The 18,222-nt window shown below is 40.7% G+C and overlaps 1 protein-coding gene across 4 annotated transcripts in view; it reads left to right on the plus strand.

Moving 5' to 3' along the window:
* Window positions 1-13,075, plus strand: part of gabrb3 (gamma-aminobutyric acid type A receptor subunit beta3) — a 47,296-nt gene extending 34,221 nt beyond the window's left edge. For 2 of the 4 annotated variants that reach the window (XM_085263972.1, XM_085263973.1), the window contains 7 exons: window positions 815-1,035; window positions 2,102-2,184; window positions 2,786-2,923; window positions 4,709-4,861; window positions 8,312-8,556; window positions 9,916-9,996; window positions 10,731-13,075. In XM_085263972.1, coding sequence (XP_085120098.1) covers window positions 815-1,035; window positions 2,102-2,184; window positions 2,786-2,923; window positions 4,709-4,861; window positions 8,312-8,556; window positions 9,916-9,996; window positions 10,731-11,078 — 1,269 coding nt within the window. In that variant the 3' untranslated portion in view covers window positions 11,079-13,075. The remainder of the gene's footprint in view (window positions 1-814; window positions 1,036-2,101; window positions 2,185-2,785; window positions 2,924-4,708; window positions 4,862-8,311; window positions 8,557-9,915; window positions 9,997-10,730) is intronic. The other 2 variants (XM_085263975.1, XM_085263976.1) reach the window with 1 other exon arrangement.
* The last annotated feature ends 5,147 nt before the right edge of the window (window positions 13,076-18,222 follow it).

The raw sequence follows: 18,222 nt of genomic DNA on the forward strand, positions 1-18,222 counted from the left end.
ACACATAACAAGCTTATTATTTGTCAGTCCTCCAAAACCCAGGTGTCTCTTTGCACTTTGTATACAAAGTAAAAAAAAAAACGCAGTTCTTTCATCTGTTGCGATCAGATCAGCAGTTTATAACGTGACACCACAAAGACCATCCTAAGCAATAATTAGTTCAGCGTAGAGATAGAAAATACCACCGACGCATTTTTGAACACTTTATTGTGAATATGTTGTTGCACCGGAGGATAGGCATTTTGAGCGTGGACAACTTTTTGTTTATTTCCTGTTTTATTTATTCACGAGAACATAAGTCAGCAGAACACAGCAAAGAGAGATAGTAAAGAGCTCCATTAAAGGGCTGAAAAAGCTTTTGTGTTTGATGGATTAACTCGTGGAGCTAGCTGCAAATGAATGCTCAATAAATTATGGATGCCTTTGTATGTATAGCTGGTAATATGCAATGCTATCTAAAAAAAAAGTGGTCAGTACTAAACTGAAACACGGTGTTGACACGGCTTGTAGTAATGGAAATCTATAGTTTGAGGGCTTGTGTCAGTCTTGTGCAGAGAGAACAGCTGAGAAGAGTTTCTTTTTAAGGCAGGTCCTGAAATACGAGCACCCAGAGCAGACTGACAGTCCTATAAATATCGTTTTTGTGACCAAAAAATCCGTCCAGACCTGCGGGGTGCACAAATCAAGCGCTAAACTTGAAATCCTTTTTAGAAATCCTGGCTACAGTTTGGATGGTGTTTGCCTCCTGTTATGTATGCTATGCACTTCTCTGACTTAGCATAGCTACATGACCGTGCTCTTTTACATTTCACAGGACTACACGCTGACTATGTACTTCCAGCAGTATTGGAGAGATAAGAGGCTGGCTTATGCAGGGATCCCTCTCAACCTGACACTAGACAACAGAGTAGCAGACCAGCTCTGGGTCCCAGACACCTACTTTCTCAATGACAAGAAGTCCTTTGTGCATGGTGTCACAGTAAAGAACCGGATGATTCGACTTCACCCGGATGGCACTGTTCTCTACGGCCTCAGGTAAGAACTGCAGTTTAGCTTGACCTTTCAGGGTAGGCTTGTATTCTTTATTCATCAGTTTGTACGAGCTTCAGTTTTCTTCCCGTCTTGAAAAAAATATCCCTGTAAAGTGGGGCTCCTCAATTGAGGAGAGACTGGATTTTCAAGTGCAGTAATTCCACCAGATTCTGGGTGTTTTTAACCAAGTTTTATTTGCAACCGGCCTTTATTTCAGCCACTGTTGAAAAAGGAAAACTGTTGTTTTAACCACGTTCAAGTTCTGTTCTCAGCTCTTTGGAGAGTAGCAGTATGACTCCAGCACTGAGCAGAGCTGCATCAGTGACAGCAGATATGACGTTAAGTCAGAAACAGCATGAAAAGAAGCAGCTGGGGTGGGTTGTGCAGTGGCTTGCACATGCACCGTATAAGAGATTGGATTTGTAGGATTTCAGTGGCTGAACCACTGAGATCAGCTCATATGCTGGGATCAATTTCTTCATGCTGATTCTGTCATGTTTCTAATAATATAAGAATTTGTCAGTTATTTCACATTAGTAACATATTGGCTGTGGACAAAGACTTAGAGGTCATTTTTCTTGTTAATATTCATACATGATAGGCTTCCTCTCATAATATACATAATACTCTCTGCAATTAATTACCAATCCATCTCCGGTGCTTATTGGCTGCATCTGGCTTTTACACCATCGCATAGCTCTCCAAACTGCCCAAGATTCATGAAGTGGCAAAAAGCTTTATTTGTTTTGCTGAAGCAATTTAAGCTGCAGTTCAACACAATTTAATGCTAATGTAGGAAGTCGCATCTCATAACTGCTGTCATACGTTTGTTTGGACTAACTCAGAATTGGATCCTCAGTGTAAATGTGCAAGTCTGAAGAGTCTGGAAATGAGAGTGGAAGTAATTGGCAGGAAGTTTGTTTTTCTTCCTTTAATCAATTAATAATAAAAATGGATGCCATTTGCATCTTCCTCAGATGGAACGCATTTCTCCTAACCATCCTCTGCTCTAACAGCTGTCCTGAATCTAAAACGAGGTCACCTCTCTTTTGTTCCTCTTTTGACTCAGAATCACGACGACGGCCGCCTGCATGATGGATCTGAGGCGATACCCGCTGGACGAGCAGAATTGCACTCTGGAAATTGAGAGTTGTAAGTTTAAGCCCTGCATCTTGTGCTTTGTAAAGAAATACAGCAGACAGCCCGACTTTTTTCATCACTTAAAAATATGAACAGCGCTGTAATTCTCATAAAAAATGTTCAGTCATCGGGTGGAGACAAAAACTGCACAGGCTGCTGAATTGCTCTGGATTTATTAATCTGTCATATCCCAGTGAGATTGCTCGCTGCACCCTCTCCAGTTAAACGACTTCGTCTGCACGGAGAGGTTCTGAGCTGAGCAGACAGTGATTTCCATAGTGGAGCACCGTAATGATTAGTCCAGCTTCATCAGTCTAGATGACGTGTTCGGCTGTCCGTGCTGCCATAAAACTCTTGGCGGTCATGGATCTCATGCATTTGGTATCAGCCTGTCTGTCTGCACTGACACACATCCCCATGAAGATTCACATCTCATGCAATCAGCACTTACAGGATCTGTGTGATTCATGAGACTTACTCTAAATCAGTTACAGCTACCGGGCGTCCTGATTTCTCTTAAGGATATAAAAATACATCCAGTGAAATGAGACAGATTCACTTTTCAGAGCTTTTCCACTGTTAAGGACACATCATGTGACTTGTTTTCTTGCAGATGGTTACACAACAGATGATATAGAGTTTTACTGGAAAGGAGGAGAAACTGCTGTGACCGGGGTAAAACGCATTGAGCTCCCTCAGTTCTCCATAGTGGACTACAAACTGGTTTCCAGGAATGTAGTCTTCTCCACAGGCAAGTTATGGCACTCACATTTTTAATGTTTCTTCTTGAATCCATGAAAGAACATTTTAGAAGGTGCATGCTCGCGTTCAGTTGACATCACCAGAAATCAGTTCAGATCTGTTGTCCCTGATTACAGTGTTAAATAACCTCAGTGAAAATAGCTTATAACTGAGATAAAAGCACCTTACCTTGTATTAAGAGTTTGGCACAACGTGTGCTCAGCAAACAATGTAAAAGCAGCACGTCTCACACGCCTCCATCAAGATGCATTCAGATGCATTCTTGCACTTCATCCAATAATCAGTGATCCCAGATTAAAACAGAAGAATAAGACTTTAAAACATGTGCTGCGTCACAGATGAATCTGTCACCTGAACTGCAGAGATGTAAGACTCTGCCGAGGTTGTGTTCTGTTACCTGTCGTCAATCTTGAGACGTCCCAGTATATTAATTCATGACTGGCTGTTTTTTTTTCGGTGCATTCTATAAAACTGCTGCTTTAAAACTAGATGGAGCTGCACGCTGCTGCAGAAGGACTGCTTGCTTCCTCCCATAGGTGGAAGTGGGTGTTTGCAGGTTCTGGACGTCTCTTGTACTAAAAGTTCTGCTGCCTACTAAACACATACCTGTTTAAAATGATCCTCCAGTTTGTAACTCTGGCTGAAGACACACAGAGTGCAGGTTGAGAATTTGGAACTAAATTAAGTCTGACATGAGAATGTCTGCAGTCTCCCATGATGCATTCGATTACACTTAGACAAGAACCTGGACTGAGTCTATTTAGTTCAAACATGCCTGTAAAGGTACAGCGGGTGAAGGGTCTTAGTGCTACTAATGGCCCTAAAAAAGTAGAAAATAACCTGCTTTTTGTGGTGTTGACTCACTTTTCTTTTTATGTATCTGAGCCGAGTCAGGATGATAAACTGTCCTTCATGCAATGACCAGATCTGTTAAACTTTATATTCCCATTGCTTGAAATTAAGAGATGCACTGATTGATGCTGTTGATAAAGAATGGCGACTGTTGCATACAGCAAAATAATGCATTCATGAGGCAGAGTGCTGGCAGCATGAATTATTCTCCTATAATACAGCAACAACTCAGAGGCACCACAACAGTGATTATCCTCACTGCTGAATTAATGACATGTAGGATGGCTACTGTCCGAGCGTTTCTATACAGATAATGTAGAGAAACCTATTAGAGCTCATTAGGATCACTGTCACATTCTGATACAATAAACTCTAATAAATGGAGTGTCTGCAGATGCTTTTAACTTCTTCTCAACATCCTCTTATTGTGTGTGTGTGCGCGCGTGTGTGTTTTAAATTATCATTATCTGTACATATACACTGTGTGTTTGTGTACAAATACTTTTATGTAGAAATCTCTGTCTAGGTTTTGAGATATTTAAAAATTAATATACATATAACCTTTTAAGAATGTGCACACATATTGGCACATAACTTTTACCCCTCAGCCGTAAAAGGCTGATGGGGTATTGTTGTCACTCTATGACTGGTGGGCGGGTGGGGGACATGGACCAGTAGGTTTGTAAATGCAATAACTTGAGAACGTGGCAATGTAGGATTTTTAAATACCCACCCTTTTCCCCAAAGTTTTGTTTGTTTGCATCATGTGAGAATGTGGACAGTGTCTCGTTTTTGCCTGCAGTTCTCGTGTAAATACAGTTGATGAGCTCATCACCACAGAAACCAAATCAAAGTGGAAGGCATCCCCATGTTTCTCCTGAATTATAGAGCCCTGATTTTTACCTGATGTGTTGTCCTGCAGGTGCCTACCCTCGACTGTCTCTGAGCTTCAAACTGAAGCGAAACATCGGATACTTCATCCTGCAGACGTACATGCCCTCCATCCTCATCACCATCTTGTCCTGGGTGTCGTTCTGGATAAATTATGACGCCTCAGCTGCCAGAGTTGCATTAGGTATGATTTTTCCAATGCAGTGAGTTGACCTCTGGACTGTAGTTTAATCTACACGCACTCTGTGTTTTCTAAGACTTGTGAACAGTGACCGGCTCTGTGCCAAAGCTGGAAACCAGAAAGTAACACTAAACTGTGACATTATCAAAGTGGCGATTCTGTAATTAGAGGATGGATTTGTGACTGGTTACTTACAGTTATTTTACATCAACATTATGCATTCAGTATCCATCCGTCTGACTTATAAATGTGTCAAATGTAGGACCAGATGAATCTTGACAGCGAAAATATTGAAAGAATTGGCTTGTGTGGGAATGAAAAATTGGTTTGTTTAAAGAATATTTATGTAAAAGAAAGCATTCACAAAGATTATGTAGTAGCACTAACAAAGAAGAATAGTCCTGGTGAGGCATTATGCATTCAAAACTAAACTGGTGAGTTCCTCCCACGTGCCACATTTGAACAGATAAACAACAGATTCAAGAAGAACAAATAATCACAGCTGTGCGTTTCCTTCACTCTGTTTGAAGCCTCTGCATTGTGGTGTAATAGGAGACTCAACTGGATCTCAAGACTCACACTTTCCACTGGCTTCTAGGGCTGAAAAAGTTCACCGTTGTATAACACCATACCTCCCTAACTGCATTGATCGCTGCTAGAATATTTGCCTTAATGGAAATCCTCAATCAGCTTTGGTGCACTCTCAGTCAAGTCTGCGTAAAGAAGAGCACATTAACGTACCAATAATAAAATCTCACTTGAGCATACGCTGTGATTAGATGAATGTAGTACATCTTAGGAAGTCTGGTGGGAAGCTGGATTTGGAAGCCCCTGTGCTGGCTCAGACCTCGTCATTTAACGCACGAGTCGGCTCACTCCGCCGTAACGCCTCCATCGTTGAGAAGACTGCTGTCTGGGATGCTGTCAGATCAATGCAAGTTAGAACGCATCCCTACTCCTGTGCTTTACAAAATCAATCAACGGTGATTCATTACAGGTCTCCATTCTCTTTGGTGGGTGGTGTGAATATCCTGAGCAAAACCAAATTAGCTGGGCTACTTAACAGGCTTCATACATGAGGAGCGGAAAAACATGTCTGAAGCGTATGGAGTTTTACGAGTCATTCAGAAAGGTGTAGTAAAATATATATACTATTAATGCAAAAAGATATGCACATCCCAGAAGGATATACACATTTTTTAAAAAGATTTTTTCAAACAGTCCAGACCATTTGAAAAATGGTAAAAAAAAAATCATATTTTGCATGGTTGGATCTTAACAAGGTTCCAAGTAGAGCTTCAACATGCAACAAGAGGAAATGGGAGTGAAACAAAAAAAAATTGAGCATGCAATTTATTGAAAACAACGCTTAAACTGAAACAGGCTGTTTTACAGCTGATTAAATGTTTAGAACCACACCTCTGAAAAAAATACCCTGTAAACCCCCCAAAACAGAAATCAAAGTTCCAAACAGGATCTCAGTAATGAGTAGCTCCACCGTTACTGTTGATCACTTCAAAAATCTGTTGCGGCATGCTTGATGTGAGTGTTTCCACAAAGTAAGCGGGAACATTTCTGGAAGCGGTGAAGACGGCCGCACGAAGGACATCTACTATCTGGAACTCCATTGTCCATTTTTGTAAACTTCTCTTGCCATCCATCCCTAAAGGTTTTTAATGGGATTTAGATCTGTGGGCGTTGTGTACTGTGGCATTGTCCTGTTGAAAAACCCAGGCGTTACCACACAGACGATGGCCCTCACTCATGAGGGATGCTCTCTTCAACATCTGGACATAGCCAGTGGCCGTTTGACGCCCCTGCACCTCCTGAAGCTCCACTGAAAAAAAAAAAAGCACCCCAGACCATTATGGCGCCCCCTCCACTGTGGCACGTAAAAAACATCTCAGGTGGGATCTCCCTTTCATACCAGTTACGTTGGAAACCATCAGGACCATCAAGGTTACGTTTTTTCTCATCAGACAATAAAACTTTCTTCCACCTTTCAATGTCCCATGTTTGATGCTCTCTTGCAAAGTCCAAATGGTCAGTTCTGTGGCGTTTAAGGAGATGAGGCCTTTGAAGACGTATTTTGTTTTTGAAGCCCTTCAGTCTCAGATGCTGTTTGATGGTTATGGGGCTGCAGTCGACACCAGAAACGGCCTTAATTTGGGTTGAGGATTGTCCAGTGCTTAACGGACAGCCAATTAGATCCTCTGGCTCAGTGCTGATGAAATTTTGACTTTTTGTTCCATCACCCTCAGGATCATTTAAGCAATTCCAAATGACTGTCTTACTGTGTCCTACCTCAGCAGCGATGCCGCACTGCCAGAGACCCTACTTATGCAGTTCAACAACCCAACCATGTTCAAAAAAGGAAACATTTTTTTGCCTTTGTGAACAGATCATCATGACAGTGTTACTACATGTCAGAAAATGACAATGAATCCACATTTTTGCACAGATTTGGCTTTTTAAAGGCATGTGGTGCTAAACTTTTGATCAGCTGTAAAACAGCATGTTGCAGTTGAAGCGTTGTTTTCAATAAATTGCATGCTCAAAAAAATGTTATGTCTCACTCCCATTTCCTCTTGTTGCATGTTGAAGCTCTACTTGGAACCTTGTTAAGATCCAAACATGCAAAATATGATTTTTTGCCATTTTTCAAGGGATCTTAAACTTTTGATCGGGTCTGTATTAGCCAGTTTCTTGGGATTTAACACCAGAACTAGAGCTCAGCTGAGCAAACACAGGATTTTAAAATCATCTGTTCAAATTACACTCCTGTTTTGCCACATTTAATAGTTTATTAGGGGAAGATGCCATCTTGAGGAGTCCAGTGATGTAAATATTTTTTTCCACCAATACTTTCCTACCCCTGTGACATGAACAATAGTGTACAGCAAGTGTTATCATCTTGTATGATTATCACTTCTTATTTTGTCCATCTACTTTTACCTGCTGTGTTCTCAGGGACAGCACTGCGCAGTATTTCAAGGGGTTTGTTGAGTAACCATCTCCTCTGAGCTCTCAGAGTGTTTAGAATCTTGCTCGTCCCTTTGTTATGCAGAAATCGATGCCATGTACCCACTGGCGCTCTTGACTCCCCCACACACTCCATACAGTGCAACATTTTTTGTTTTAATTATGTAAGCCTGAATCGACAGAAATAGACACACCGTCCAGGTCGGTGAGCCTTCATGGAGACACAGAGCATTACTGTAGATGGCGCAAACTACTGAGAGAGTTTACAGTGTGTTTGTTGAGTCTGTTCGCTTGTCATGTGAGTTGTAATTCATCCAAGTTCAGAATATTCAACATCATCCAAACAGACGACTTTTAGCTTCTCAGAAAACAAAAAATCGGGTTCATGGTATTCATCTGGATATGGTCATTTTAGAGATCGGTTCTCAGCCCTCCTTTAGTACTGTGGAAACAGATTTTTTTTTCTTCCAGGGATCACCACTGTGCTGACCATGACAACCATCAACACCCATTTGAGGGAGACGTTGCCCAAAATCCCCTACGTCAAAGCCATAGACATGTACCTGATGGGCTGCTTCGTGTTCGTCTTCCTGGCTCTGCTGGAATATGCCTTTGTCAACTACATCTTCTTTGGCCGAGGTCCTCAGATGCAGAAAAAGCTGGCAGAAAGGGCGCAGAAGGCAAATAATGACCGCAGTAAATTTGACAGGCCCAAGGTGAGAATTATTTCCAAACACCAAGAAGGTTCATAAAAAACAACTGTGGTGTTTCTTTTAACAAGCAAGGCTGGAATTTAACAACTTTTAGTGCTTATAGCTGTTAAATCAACCATGTGGAGCAATTCTCCTCGGACATCACACAAATATACACGAACTAGCCGTTACATTAAAACCGCTGCTGGGAAATGTCACCATGCAGCATTGTTACAATAATGATAATGAACATTATTGCAGTAATTCATCTGTAGTCACTATGTTTTGGCTCTTCGGTGCCGAGATGCAGCGCTATCGTGATTCAGGTTGTTTTTTTTGTGGATTCCATTTCAAGCAGGGATTTATTTAAATAGGTGTATTTAAATCATCACTATCTGAAAGTTACCTATTTAACTGTGCGGGAGTATCTCTAGCTGCTAACTGCAATAAGAAGACCAGTCGTACAGCAGTTTGTGTGAAAAGAATCCGAATTCTGTCTTGATCTTTGACTCCAGCAAACATTTTTACAGTCTTAATTCTCAGGTCAAGTATTCCTTGAAACTCCGTATTTGAACTGGAACATGTAGAGGATTAATCAGGGTGTGCTTTAGGATGTGTCTGCCTTGTTACTGCTTGGTCACAAACCAGTGGCCATGCGTTCAGATCCACCCCTAGCAGTACTGTAGATGACGTCATGTTTATCCGTCTATTAACGGCAGCAAAAATTGTGCTTCGAATACCCTTTAAATATGGGTAACTCTATATAAAAACCCATCTCTGAAAAGATTCCCACCTGAACCCTGAGAGTCTTTTGTGCACATTTAGCTTTAGCATATTTAATGAAGCCATATATCTCATACTATCAATGTACTCAGACTTTAATCTCCTCAGAGATTTTACACCATTTTCCTCATAATATCATTAATTCAGACATTTTCACCCAAATCAGCTCTAAGAGTCACAGTACAAAGCCAAGACCTCAGCTTTAGTAGAAACAAGCACTGGGGTTGATAACTCACTGAAGAAAACTTCAACAACTGCATTCTGGCTTAACACCATGGCTTTCAATAGCCTGTGGAATTTCTGGCTGATCAGAACAATTTACACTATGAAAGATCTCCTTTTTACCTACATTTGATGCCAGGATGATCTTCAAATCAAGGATAAAGATGAGCCGATTCTGAGGGATAAGGTGGGAGACAATGATTTTTAATGTGACTGGATCAATACATCCTACAGATGTTTTTTTAAATTAATCATCAGTCACAGCTTTAACCAGTCCACACTGAGTGACTTTCTGACTCCTGACTCCGATGTTCTGTGAGCATCTTAGGTGACCGAATCTCAGACAAAAGGGTTTGTGTTTGTCTTTTTCCTGGCTAGTCCATTCTGGAAGGAGGCAATTGCAAGTCTTCGTCTCTTAAACTGTCCAATCAGGTACAAGGGCGTCGTCACTCACGACGGGTGAGTGTCTGTCACTGCCTGTTGTGTTACATCTGTGAAACCTCTGGCTGAAACTTTGCTGCTGCAGTGCAAAGTTTGACCTCATTTAACAAAGTAACACGTCATCACAGCCATTTCTCTAAACACCTCACCGTACGAGTACATTCTGCTTAGCCCGCCTTTCCCACTGTCGTATTTTTGCCCTTTTTTAATGTCTTTATATGTCTGTGTTGCTAACATGCTACCCAGTAAGTGCAATCAAACCATTCCAACCATCATTAATGTCATTAGGCGATTACCTTTACACTGCACTAATTCGGCGGCGCATAGAAAACATGAAGAGTCACGAGTTACATTTTAAATTAGTTTACAGGATTCGAGGTTGATCTGTGAAACCACAGCCAAAAAAATAAGAAGACAAATATTCACTTTTTCACCTCCTCTCATGCCTTGTGGTCACCTTTTTATATCTGTGTTCATCCTGTGCCTAAACTGGTCTGAATGATATATCTGTTTTTGTGTGGGAAGCAATAGTTGTCACTACATTAGTATTAAAGCCGGCCAGTCCAACCTTGAGCTGATTTGTGAGAAGACGTTTAATTTTGGGACAGAAAAACCTGCCTTTGAAGGTCGCTCTGGTTCCCAGGCTGTCAGCCTGCGAGAGGAGACCGACCCCGGGGAACCGACGCATGCTGCACATGTGTCGTCAGTCGCTGTAGCCTGTTTTAAACATCGCTGCTGTTTGTCGGTCCTAGGTCGACTCCCAGGGGAACATTTTGCTGACAACCTTGGAGATCCACAACGAGGTGGGAGGGAACGAGATAACAACCAGTCTGAGCGAGACCCACAACTCGTCCTCCATGGTCTTCGACAACTCAGCTATCCAGTACAGAAAGCCAAGCGGGTCACGCGAGTTGGGCCGCCACAGCCTGGACAGGAACGCACATCTTAAGAAAACCCATCTACGAAGACGGTCCTCGCAGCTCAAAATCAAAATCCCAGACCTCACTGATGTGAATGCCATCGACAGATGGTCACGGATTATATTCCCCTCTGCCTTCTCCCTCTTCAACCTCATCTACTGGCTTTATTATGTTCATTAATGCATTGTGGGTTTTTTAAGCCCATGTGATTCTGGTTTATGACTGAGAGAAGCCTTGTGTGGCCGACCCGACACGGTAACGTCCTGAACGCTTTTTTAACATGATACGTGCAGAAAGAATCATGCACTGCCACAAGGATTTACCTGCAGAACATGCATCTTACAAAGACTTGCATGTGAAGTCAGCCCTGTGATCACCTGCGACTCTATCACACAAACTGAAACACACTTTTGCAGCACTGCATCTCCAAAAGATGATTTAAGTTGGATTCGATGAGCTGCTGAAACCTTCCCCTATAATTTCAGTATAACATGTGGCCACACTATTAAATTTAATCGTAAAGGTTTGTAGTATTATGACAGCGCTAGCCTTCCTTATATCTGCACATGGACAAAGGCGGACCTGTAAGATCCCATGCACCCAGACTAAACAGACTTTGCCCAGGCGGGAAATTATTTGGTATGAAATCAGCCATAAAGGAATAGTTGTGATATTTTGGGAAATGTGATATTACAAAAGCCTAGTTGAGATAAAATGACATTAAAACAATAAGGCTGCATCCAGTTTTGTTATTTTTCATGATGCCCTTTGTTTGTCGTATTATATACATCCACCATACCCCTTTTCCTTACAATTGTGCACTTTTGTTTCTCCCAAAATGCCAAAGCTCGTTAAGTGTTTAGTTTCAGTTGCTTCAAGACGATAGAAACAGAGTCTGTGGTCAACAAGCTCAATCTAGAAGTTGTACCAAGGTTACAGGAGCTGGACCGTGTGTTGTTGTCCCTGTGCCGTTGTTCAAATGTTCCCTAGACTTGAGATCATTTGGTTTCAGTTCAAATTGTATTTAAATTTAATGGAAATACTACTTTCTTAAAAAGTTCAGTAAGTTTTTGCTGATCCTACTGACCAAAATCTTTGTTAGCATTTCTGCTAATCAAATAGTTTAATGCTATGCTCATTTCTATCCTGTAAGTTCTTGTTGATGATGGAAAGTAACTATAACACGTTACTCTATGATATCAAAACAGAGCCATGTCTTTGCAGTCGGGAACAATAATGACCTTCCTGACACAACATGTAGTATTTCTGTAAAAGTAGAGTTAGAATTATCGCATGTCATTGATGATGACTCAGAAAGTGGAGTATAAATACCAATATCCAATCAACTTAGCTTAATTTTCAGAACCCAATTTTAAATAACAGGAATAGAACCAGTACTGCATTTTAGAAATAACTTTATTTTCTCATTTAGTGCCATGAATGAAAGATTTTTAAAAGGTTGGAAGAACTAGCCCTAATCGTATTTCTGATGCTAACACATCACGCCACTTCAACCACTGCAATAAAATTGTCATTTTAACATTTTTGTGTGAACAAATTAGGTCATGAGTGATGTTTTGTGTTACTCTGTGGGCTTTTGAGGCTAGTACATGGATTATTTTCATATTTGTTCAAAGCAATGCTAGCAATTTACCGCTAAGCGAGGCTAATCCTCTAAAGAAAATGCAAAAATAAAAGGACTTCCCAAAATATCAAACTATTTTATCAACGTGTGCATTTACACATTTTCAAAATGCCATATTTCCGACAAAAACTGGAGAGATTGTGTGACCTTAGTACAAAGGTTTCCAGGCTTTTGTAGTGGTTTTTTTATCGAGGAATGTATTAGAACAGTTTACATCGTCCCACTATTTTTGTCACGTTGCTTTCTGTTGATTTTGTGAAACACGTACATAATACAGCACAATCCATAACTTCCTTGTTTGTTTCAGACTGCATGTCGTACTGAGGACTGAGTCGTGGCTGCAGATCCCGACCCTCTGGGGATTTGATGTACATACTGTAACTGTGCACATTTTTTCTCAGCTCACAGTAATTACATGGCTATGTTGTCAACGGTGTTTTGCTCAGTGATTTCTGGCCTCGCTGTTCTGTTTTTGTTAGTCTTTACACAAACTTATCATTTCCTTTTTGTGACAGTAAATATAAAAACACAATATCAGTTCGTTATCATTTCCATTTTTTCCTAAAGGTAGAGCATGTGAAGTCCTGTTAAGTGAAGGAGGAACTGATGGGAGGTGTGTAGCGTCTCCTAAACAACCATTCCTGCCAGACACAGCTTACAACATGCCATCTGACTGCTTGCTTGAGCAACTCGCAGCGCGTAGGAGTGACACCACCTGTCAGTAATCCTCGCAGCTCGGTGACATCCATGCGCGCCGGCCTCACGGAGCCCAAAATCAAGAACAAATCGCACATAACTAACACTTTCTCAATGGGTTTCGCATTTTTTTTAAACACTTTGCTTGATGATCTGTTTCTGCAGACACTGCAGCTTTTTCCATGAAGTGCTCCACCTTCAAAGTCTTAATGGATCAGGAAGATCAGGGCAGGAAATGGTACATATTTTTGGCATTTGCTAAATAAATCAAAACATTTTAATTCATAATTTTTGGTCCGAGCACTATAAATATCCGTGCTACGCAAACACAATCCGCTGCCAGGATTAACCCTTGCTGTGCAATTACATTACAGACATTATAATATAGATTTTATATCTTTTTATCTCTCTCAAGGATATCCATTCCTATTTAACCATCCATCTACTATGAATGGAAAGATCAATACACATCTGGAGAGATATAAGTAGATTTTTGTGTTTGTCTTTTTCCATCTTTGAGAGATGGATAAAAGCATCTGTGTGGATATCTGTCTGTCTGTGCCATGAACAGAAGGTATTTTTAGCCATCCTTCTATATTGTACCCTATATGGTACCCTGTTGAAATTTTACCTTTGTGTCCAATATGTGAGCCCAAGTAAGAGTAAATACACATCAGCGATCATTATTGACAAGACACTGTGCCAAAAAATGAAAACTTAATTGTATTCATGCATATTTATGCAAATATCATGGTACACTGTGGTGGACTTTGCCTGCCGTATAGTTTTTCCTCAAGCTTAGCTAACAACTGAATTGCAATAGCGTTCCCACCTTAAATAAATTAGTGACGTTTTCTTGGAAATTAGGAACATATGTTTTCATTAACTGTTTTTTAATAAGTTACTGTTACATGTGTGATGAAAGTAACAATGTACTCATTGTTTTTGGGTCACATTTAGACATTTAAGTTTAAATATTATATTGAATATTGTGCTCATAAATATACACTGATTAGTGTTTAATTACATCTTTCAACAAATTGATGCCTTCTAACAAACTGAGAATTAATCCATTAAACATAAATACGAGCGGAAGCTGGTTTCTGGAAGTCGTCACATGGCCCTGCCATCTTGAATACAGTAGCCGAGGTGGACATCACAGTTCCACTTGATCACATTTTATGTATCGCTGGAGATCGAACACATACGTAAGAACGGAGAAGAGAACACGAAGGCATTCTTGTGCTTTAGAACAAAATTTGAATTCATATCAGCAAGATATGAGAAGAAGAAGACTAACTCAGTCACGGCATCAACTGTCCCCTTTTCTCAGATTAGCAAACAAGCAAGCAATTTATTCATATAGCACTTTCAGAAACAAAGTGCTGTACACTTGACAAATAAAAAATGATAAGCATATTAAATTACATTTTAAAAGGCGGGGAGGGGGCTGTCTAATGTGCAGGGGCAGGTTATTCTGAGTTCCCTCTTGGACCCCGGTACCTCCAGGAGCAGCTTGTCAGCTGACCTGAGAAACCAGGGGGCGTTAGTAAGGATTCATTTAAAAAACAAACCTAAGAATTTTAAAATGACCTCTAAGATATACAGGCAGCCAATGTGGTGAAGCCAGGATGGGAGTTATGTGCTCTCTTTTGTCGTGCAGCAGCATTTTGAACCATTAGCAACAGTACAAGTAAAGAGCAGTGTGCTTGGAGTTTAACCCCTTTTGGCAAGATTATTTTCTCTAAGTATAATGTAAGTTTCAAATATGTGTGTGTTTACATTTCTTGCTCAGTGCAGCCAACATGATTTAATGACTTGGGTAAAAGCTGCCAGTTATTAGACTGTTAATGGTTAAAACTTTTCTGGATGAATGTGTGGAGGCTCGTTCTAGCCATAAAGCCTAGCTGTCCTCACCACTGTAACCCTTATATTTGTGCCATCTGAGAGTGAAAGGTGGACAGATCTGAGACCTGTTTTCTGTTTTGCTAAAGATGATGTAGTGACTACAGTTTGGTCCTGCAGGTGTTACAGCAGGTAAAGTCCATGCAAATAATGAGAGAATTGATTATTTCTGATACAAAGTTAACGCTCAGTGGCCTGAGAGGTCAAACACAGTGGTAGAAAAGTCCAGAGGTGACTAAAGCAAACATGTAACTACAGAATTATATGAATCTAGTGATTTTTTTTTTTTTTTAAATCCCTCTCAGCAACAATGAATCCTCCATTTCTGTTCAGTCACATTATTGTTTCCCTGTTCAGCTCTGTGTCGACGCCTGGACACAGACGTAGGGTTAAAAGGGTTAAAAAGGATGTTTTATTTAAAGTATTTCTTTGAGTCAATTTTTGGGATTGTAGACAGGCGATTGTCACAGGTTTCTTTTTCCCTTCCAAAATTCTCCTAAATGAGTTTTCTCTTGACGGCAGCAGGTGTCTGAACAAAGGAGCCCATGGTGAGTAAACCAGACTGTGCCTACTGCGAGATCCACACATGTTTACCACATGCGGCGTAACATTCTGGCATTGATTGGATGGAAACACCAGCGTCTTATAGTGGAGGCCCAATCAGTTCAACAGTGTGCAGTTGCGTAATAAGGAATGTCTTCCAAGTGTGTGATTAGCAGGGCGGAGATCCCTAGAAAAAACTGCAACAAAAGCGTGCACACACACTCTCATTCACAAAGACAGGGAAGAGAAAAAGGGAAAGGTGAGTCTGTCCAGGAGGACATGGACAAACTGCTTATGTTGTTTTTGTTTCTTTTTTCCACTTCTTTTGTGTTTTGTGAACTAGCAGCATTTTTCTGTTAGCTGGTGTTTTCATAGGTTGATGTTCTTTCTGGGCCACCGTACAATGAAGCTCGTTGTAGCCACGTTGGCTGGCTAATTAACCGTCATATTTGCTCTTATATATTACTTATGTATTTACTATTGTGTATACATTTGGATGTAGATGCATTGACCGAAGTACAACATCTGCGTATAAAGAAGTGAAATATTACAAACTACTGTAAAACTGAAATTGGTGTTTTTAAAGTGTTTGAAATTGAGAGCATTTTACCAGGTAATGTATTGTGCTTCATCAACTGTTTTAATGGATGGTCTCAAGTACCTACGTCATGGGTTTTTTTTTTTGGTTTTTTTTTTTTTACATCATGTTTAGGCTATTAATAATTTATGCTTGGACTTAAAATGTGACTGTAACTATATTTAAGTCTGCACAGTCTCTTGAAATGGTTTTTAAACCATCACATGACCTGGCAAACCTTTTCTTCCATTTGGACATCATCTAAAAATGATGTTAGCAAAAAAATGGCTTTGAGTGCCCAGAGTAGAAAAGCGCTGCATATGAACCAACCGATTTACCATTAGTTGTTTAAAATATTAAAGACCGTTCAGAATTACTCAATATTTTAAATATTAAGTACGTAGAGTTTTTATTTTGTCATGTAAACTTGCAAGCATGTCTCTGGACTGTGGGAGGAAGTTGGAGTACCTGAAGAGAACCCTGGGGGGGGGAATACAAACACCACACGGAAAAGCCCCAGCAGGCGGACTTCTTTCTGTGACAGTACTAACCAACACACACACACACACACACACACACAGTCCAAAAAAACAAGTATGATGATAAAGTTTACTTTCTTTCCTTATATGTCAGTGTAAACTTGTCCAAACTGACCAGAATCACACATTGGTGCAGCTGTTTTGCACTTAAACATGCACCTATGAGTCTGCCTGTGAATTGCTCCTATCCTGCATTTGCCATCAGATAAAGGGCACATATTTTCATGTATAACAACATATTCACAAACAATATGCAGCATGTGGTTTGTTTATTTCCTGCTGCAGTGCAATAAATGATCTTCAGCAGCTGTGGATTTCATAAGCCAAGCTAGAAAAGGCCATTTTCCTGCGGGACCTCATCAGCAGAAATAAGACAAACAGCCATAGCAATGACCATAACACAAATAAGATCCCTGGTTTGCTGTGTGCATTATCAGTGCCAGCGCCGTATAATCATCATAACCTGCAAAACAAAAGTAAGCATGCCCGCGATCATTCATTAGTCATTGGCGTTCATCATCTACTCTCCTAGTCCTTTCTCTGCTCCGTTATGTTTGCACTAATGTTCGTCATTCTAATCTCGTTTCTGTCGCCGCGCCTGTTTGTTCCTCATTCCCCCGCTCGTGTCAGTGTTGTGATTGGTGTTGTGTGGGATGAATGGATAGGAGAATTAAGCTGCGGGATATTCCAGACATGCAATAATTCAATCTGCAAATTACAGCTGATTGATAGTGGTGCATTTCAGATAAATGAACAGCAGGTGTGCGTTTGGCTGTGAGCTGCACATTATGAGGAGTTTTGAGGGCTGAAATTTGCCTCTTACATCGCCATGAAATCAGAAATATGCCATCTCAGGTCCCCTGCTCTCTGATTAAATGGACACATTAGGGCCGGTTCGCGGGGCAGCAGCCTAAGCAGTGAATCCCAGACCTCTCCCCGGTCACCTCCTCCAGCTTGTCTGGGGTAACACCAAGGTGTTCCCAGGCCAGCCAAAGGAGATAATCTCGGGTCTGTCCCGGGGTCTCCTCCCGATGGGACATGCCCAGAACACCTCTCACCCAGGGCGCCTCCTGGGTGAGAGGAGCAGTTTCAATGTGGAGGAGCAGTTTAAGCCTTTCCAAAGTAATTTTTATTCAGAATCTTTTTAAGGGAATAATTGATGCCTGTCTAAAACTAGGTTGTGCCAAACACTGACCACAGATTTATTCAGAAGATGAACATAGTCACCATTAAATCACCATTTGGCTTGTCAAGCCCTGTTTGTCAGCAACAACATGTTGTTTTCACAAGCATATATAATGAATAAAATAGAATGGAATAATCCTTTAATTGTCCCACAAGGGGAAATTTGGTTGTATCAGCAGCAAAAAAAAACAAAAAAACAAAACACACACATATACAAAAAGAACAGGACATGGA

This window comes from Mchenga conophoros, linkage group LG23, assembly GCF_057382185.1.
Source record: "Mchenga conophoros isolate Kocher_MC1m ecotype Shallow Benthic linkage group LG23, M_conophoros_male_GT1.1, whole genome shotgun sequence".
Lineage (NCBI taxonomy): Eukaryota > Metazoa > Chordata > Actinopteri > Cichliformes > Cichlidae > Mchenga > Mchenga conophoros.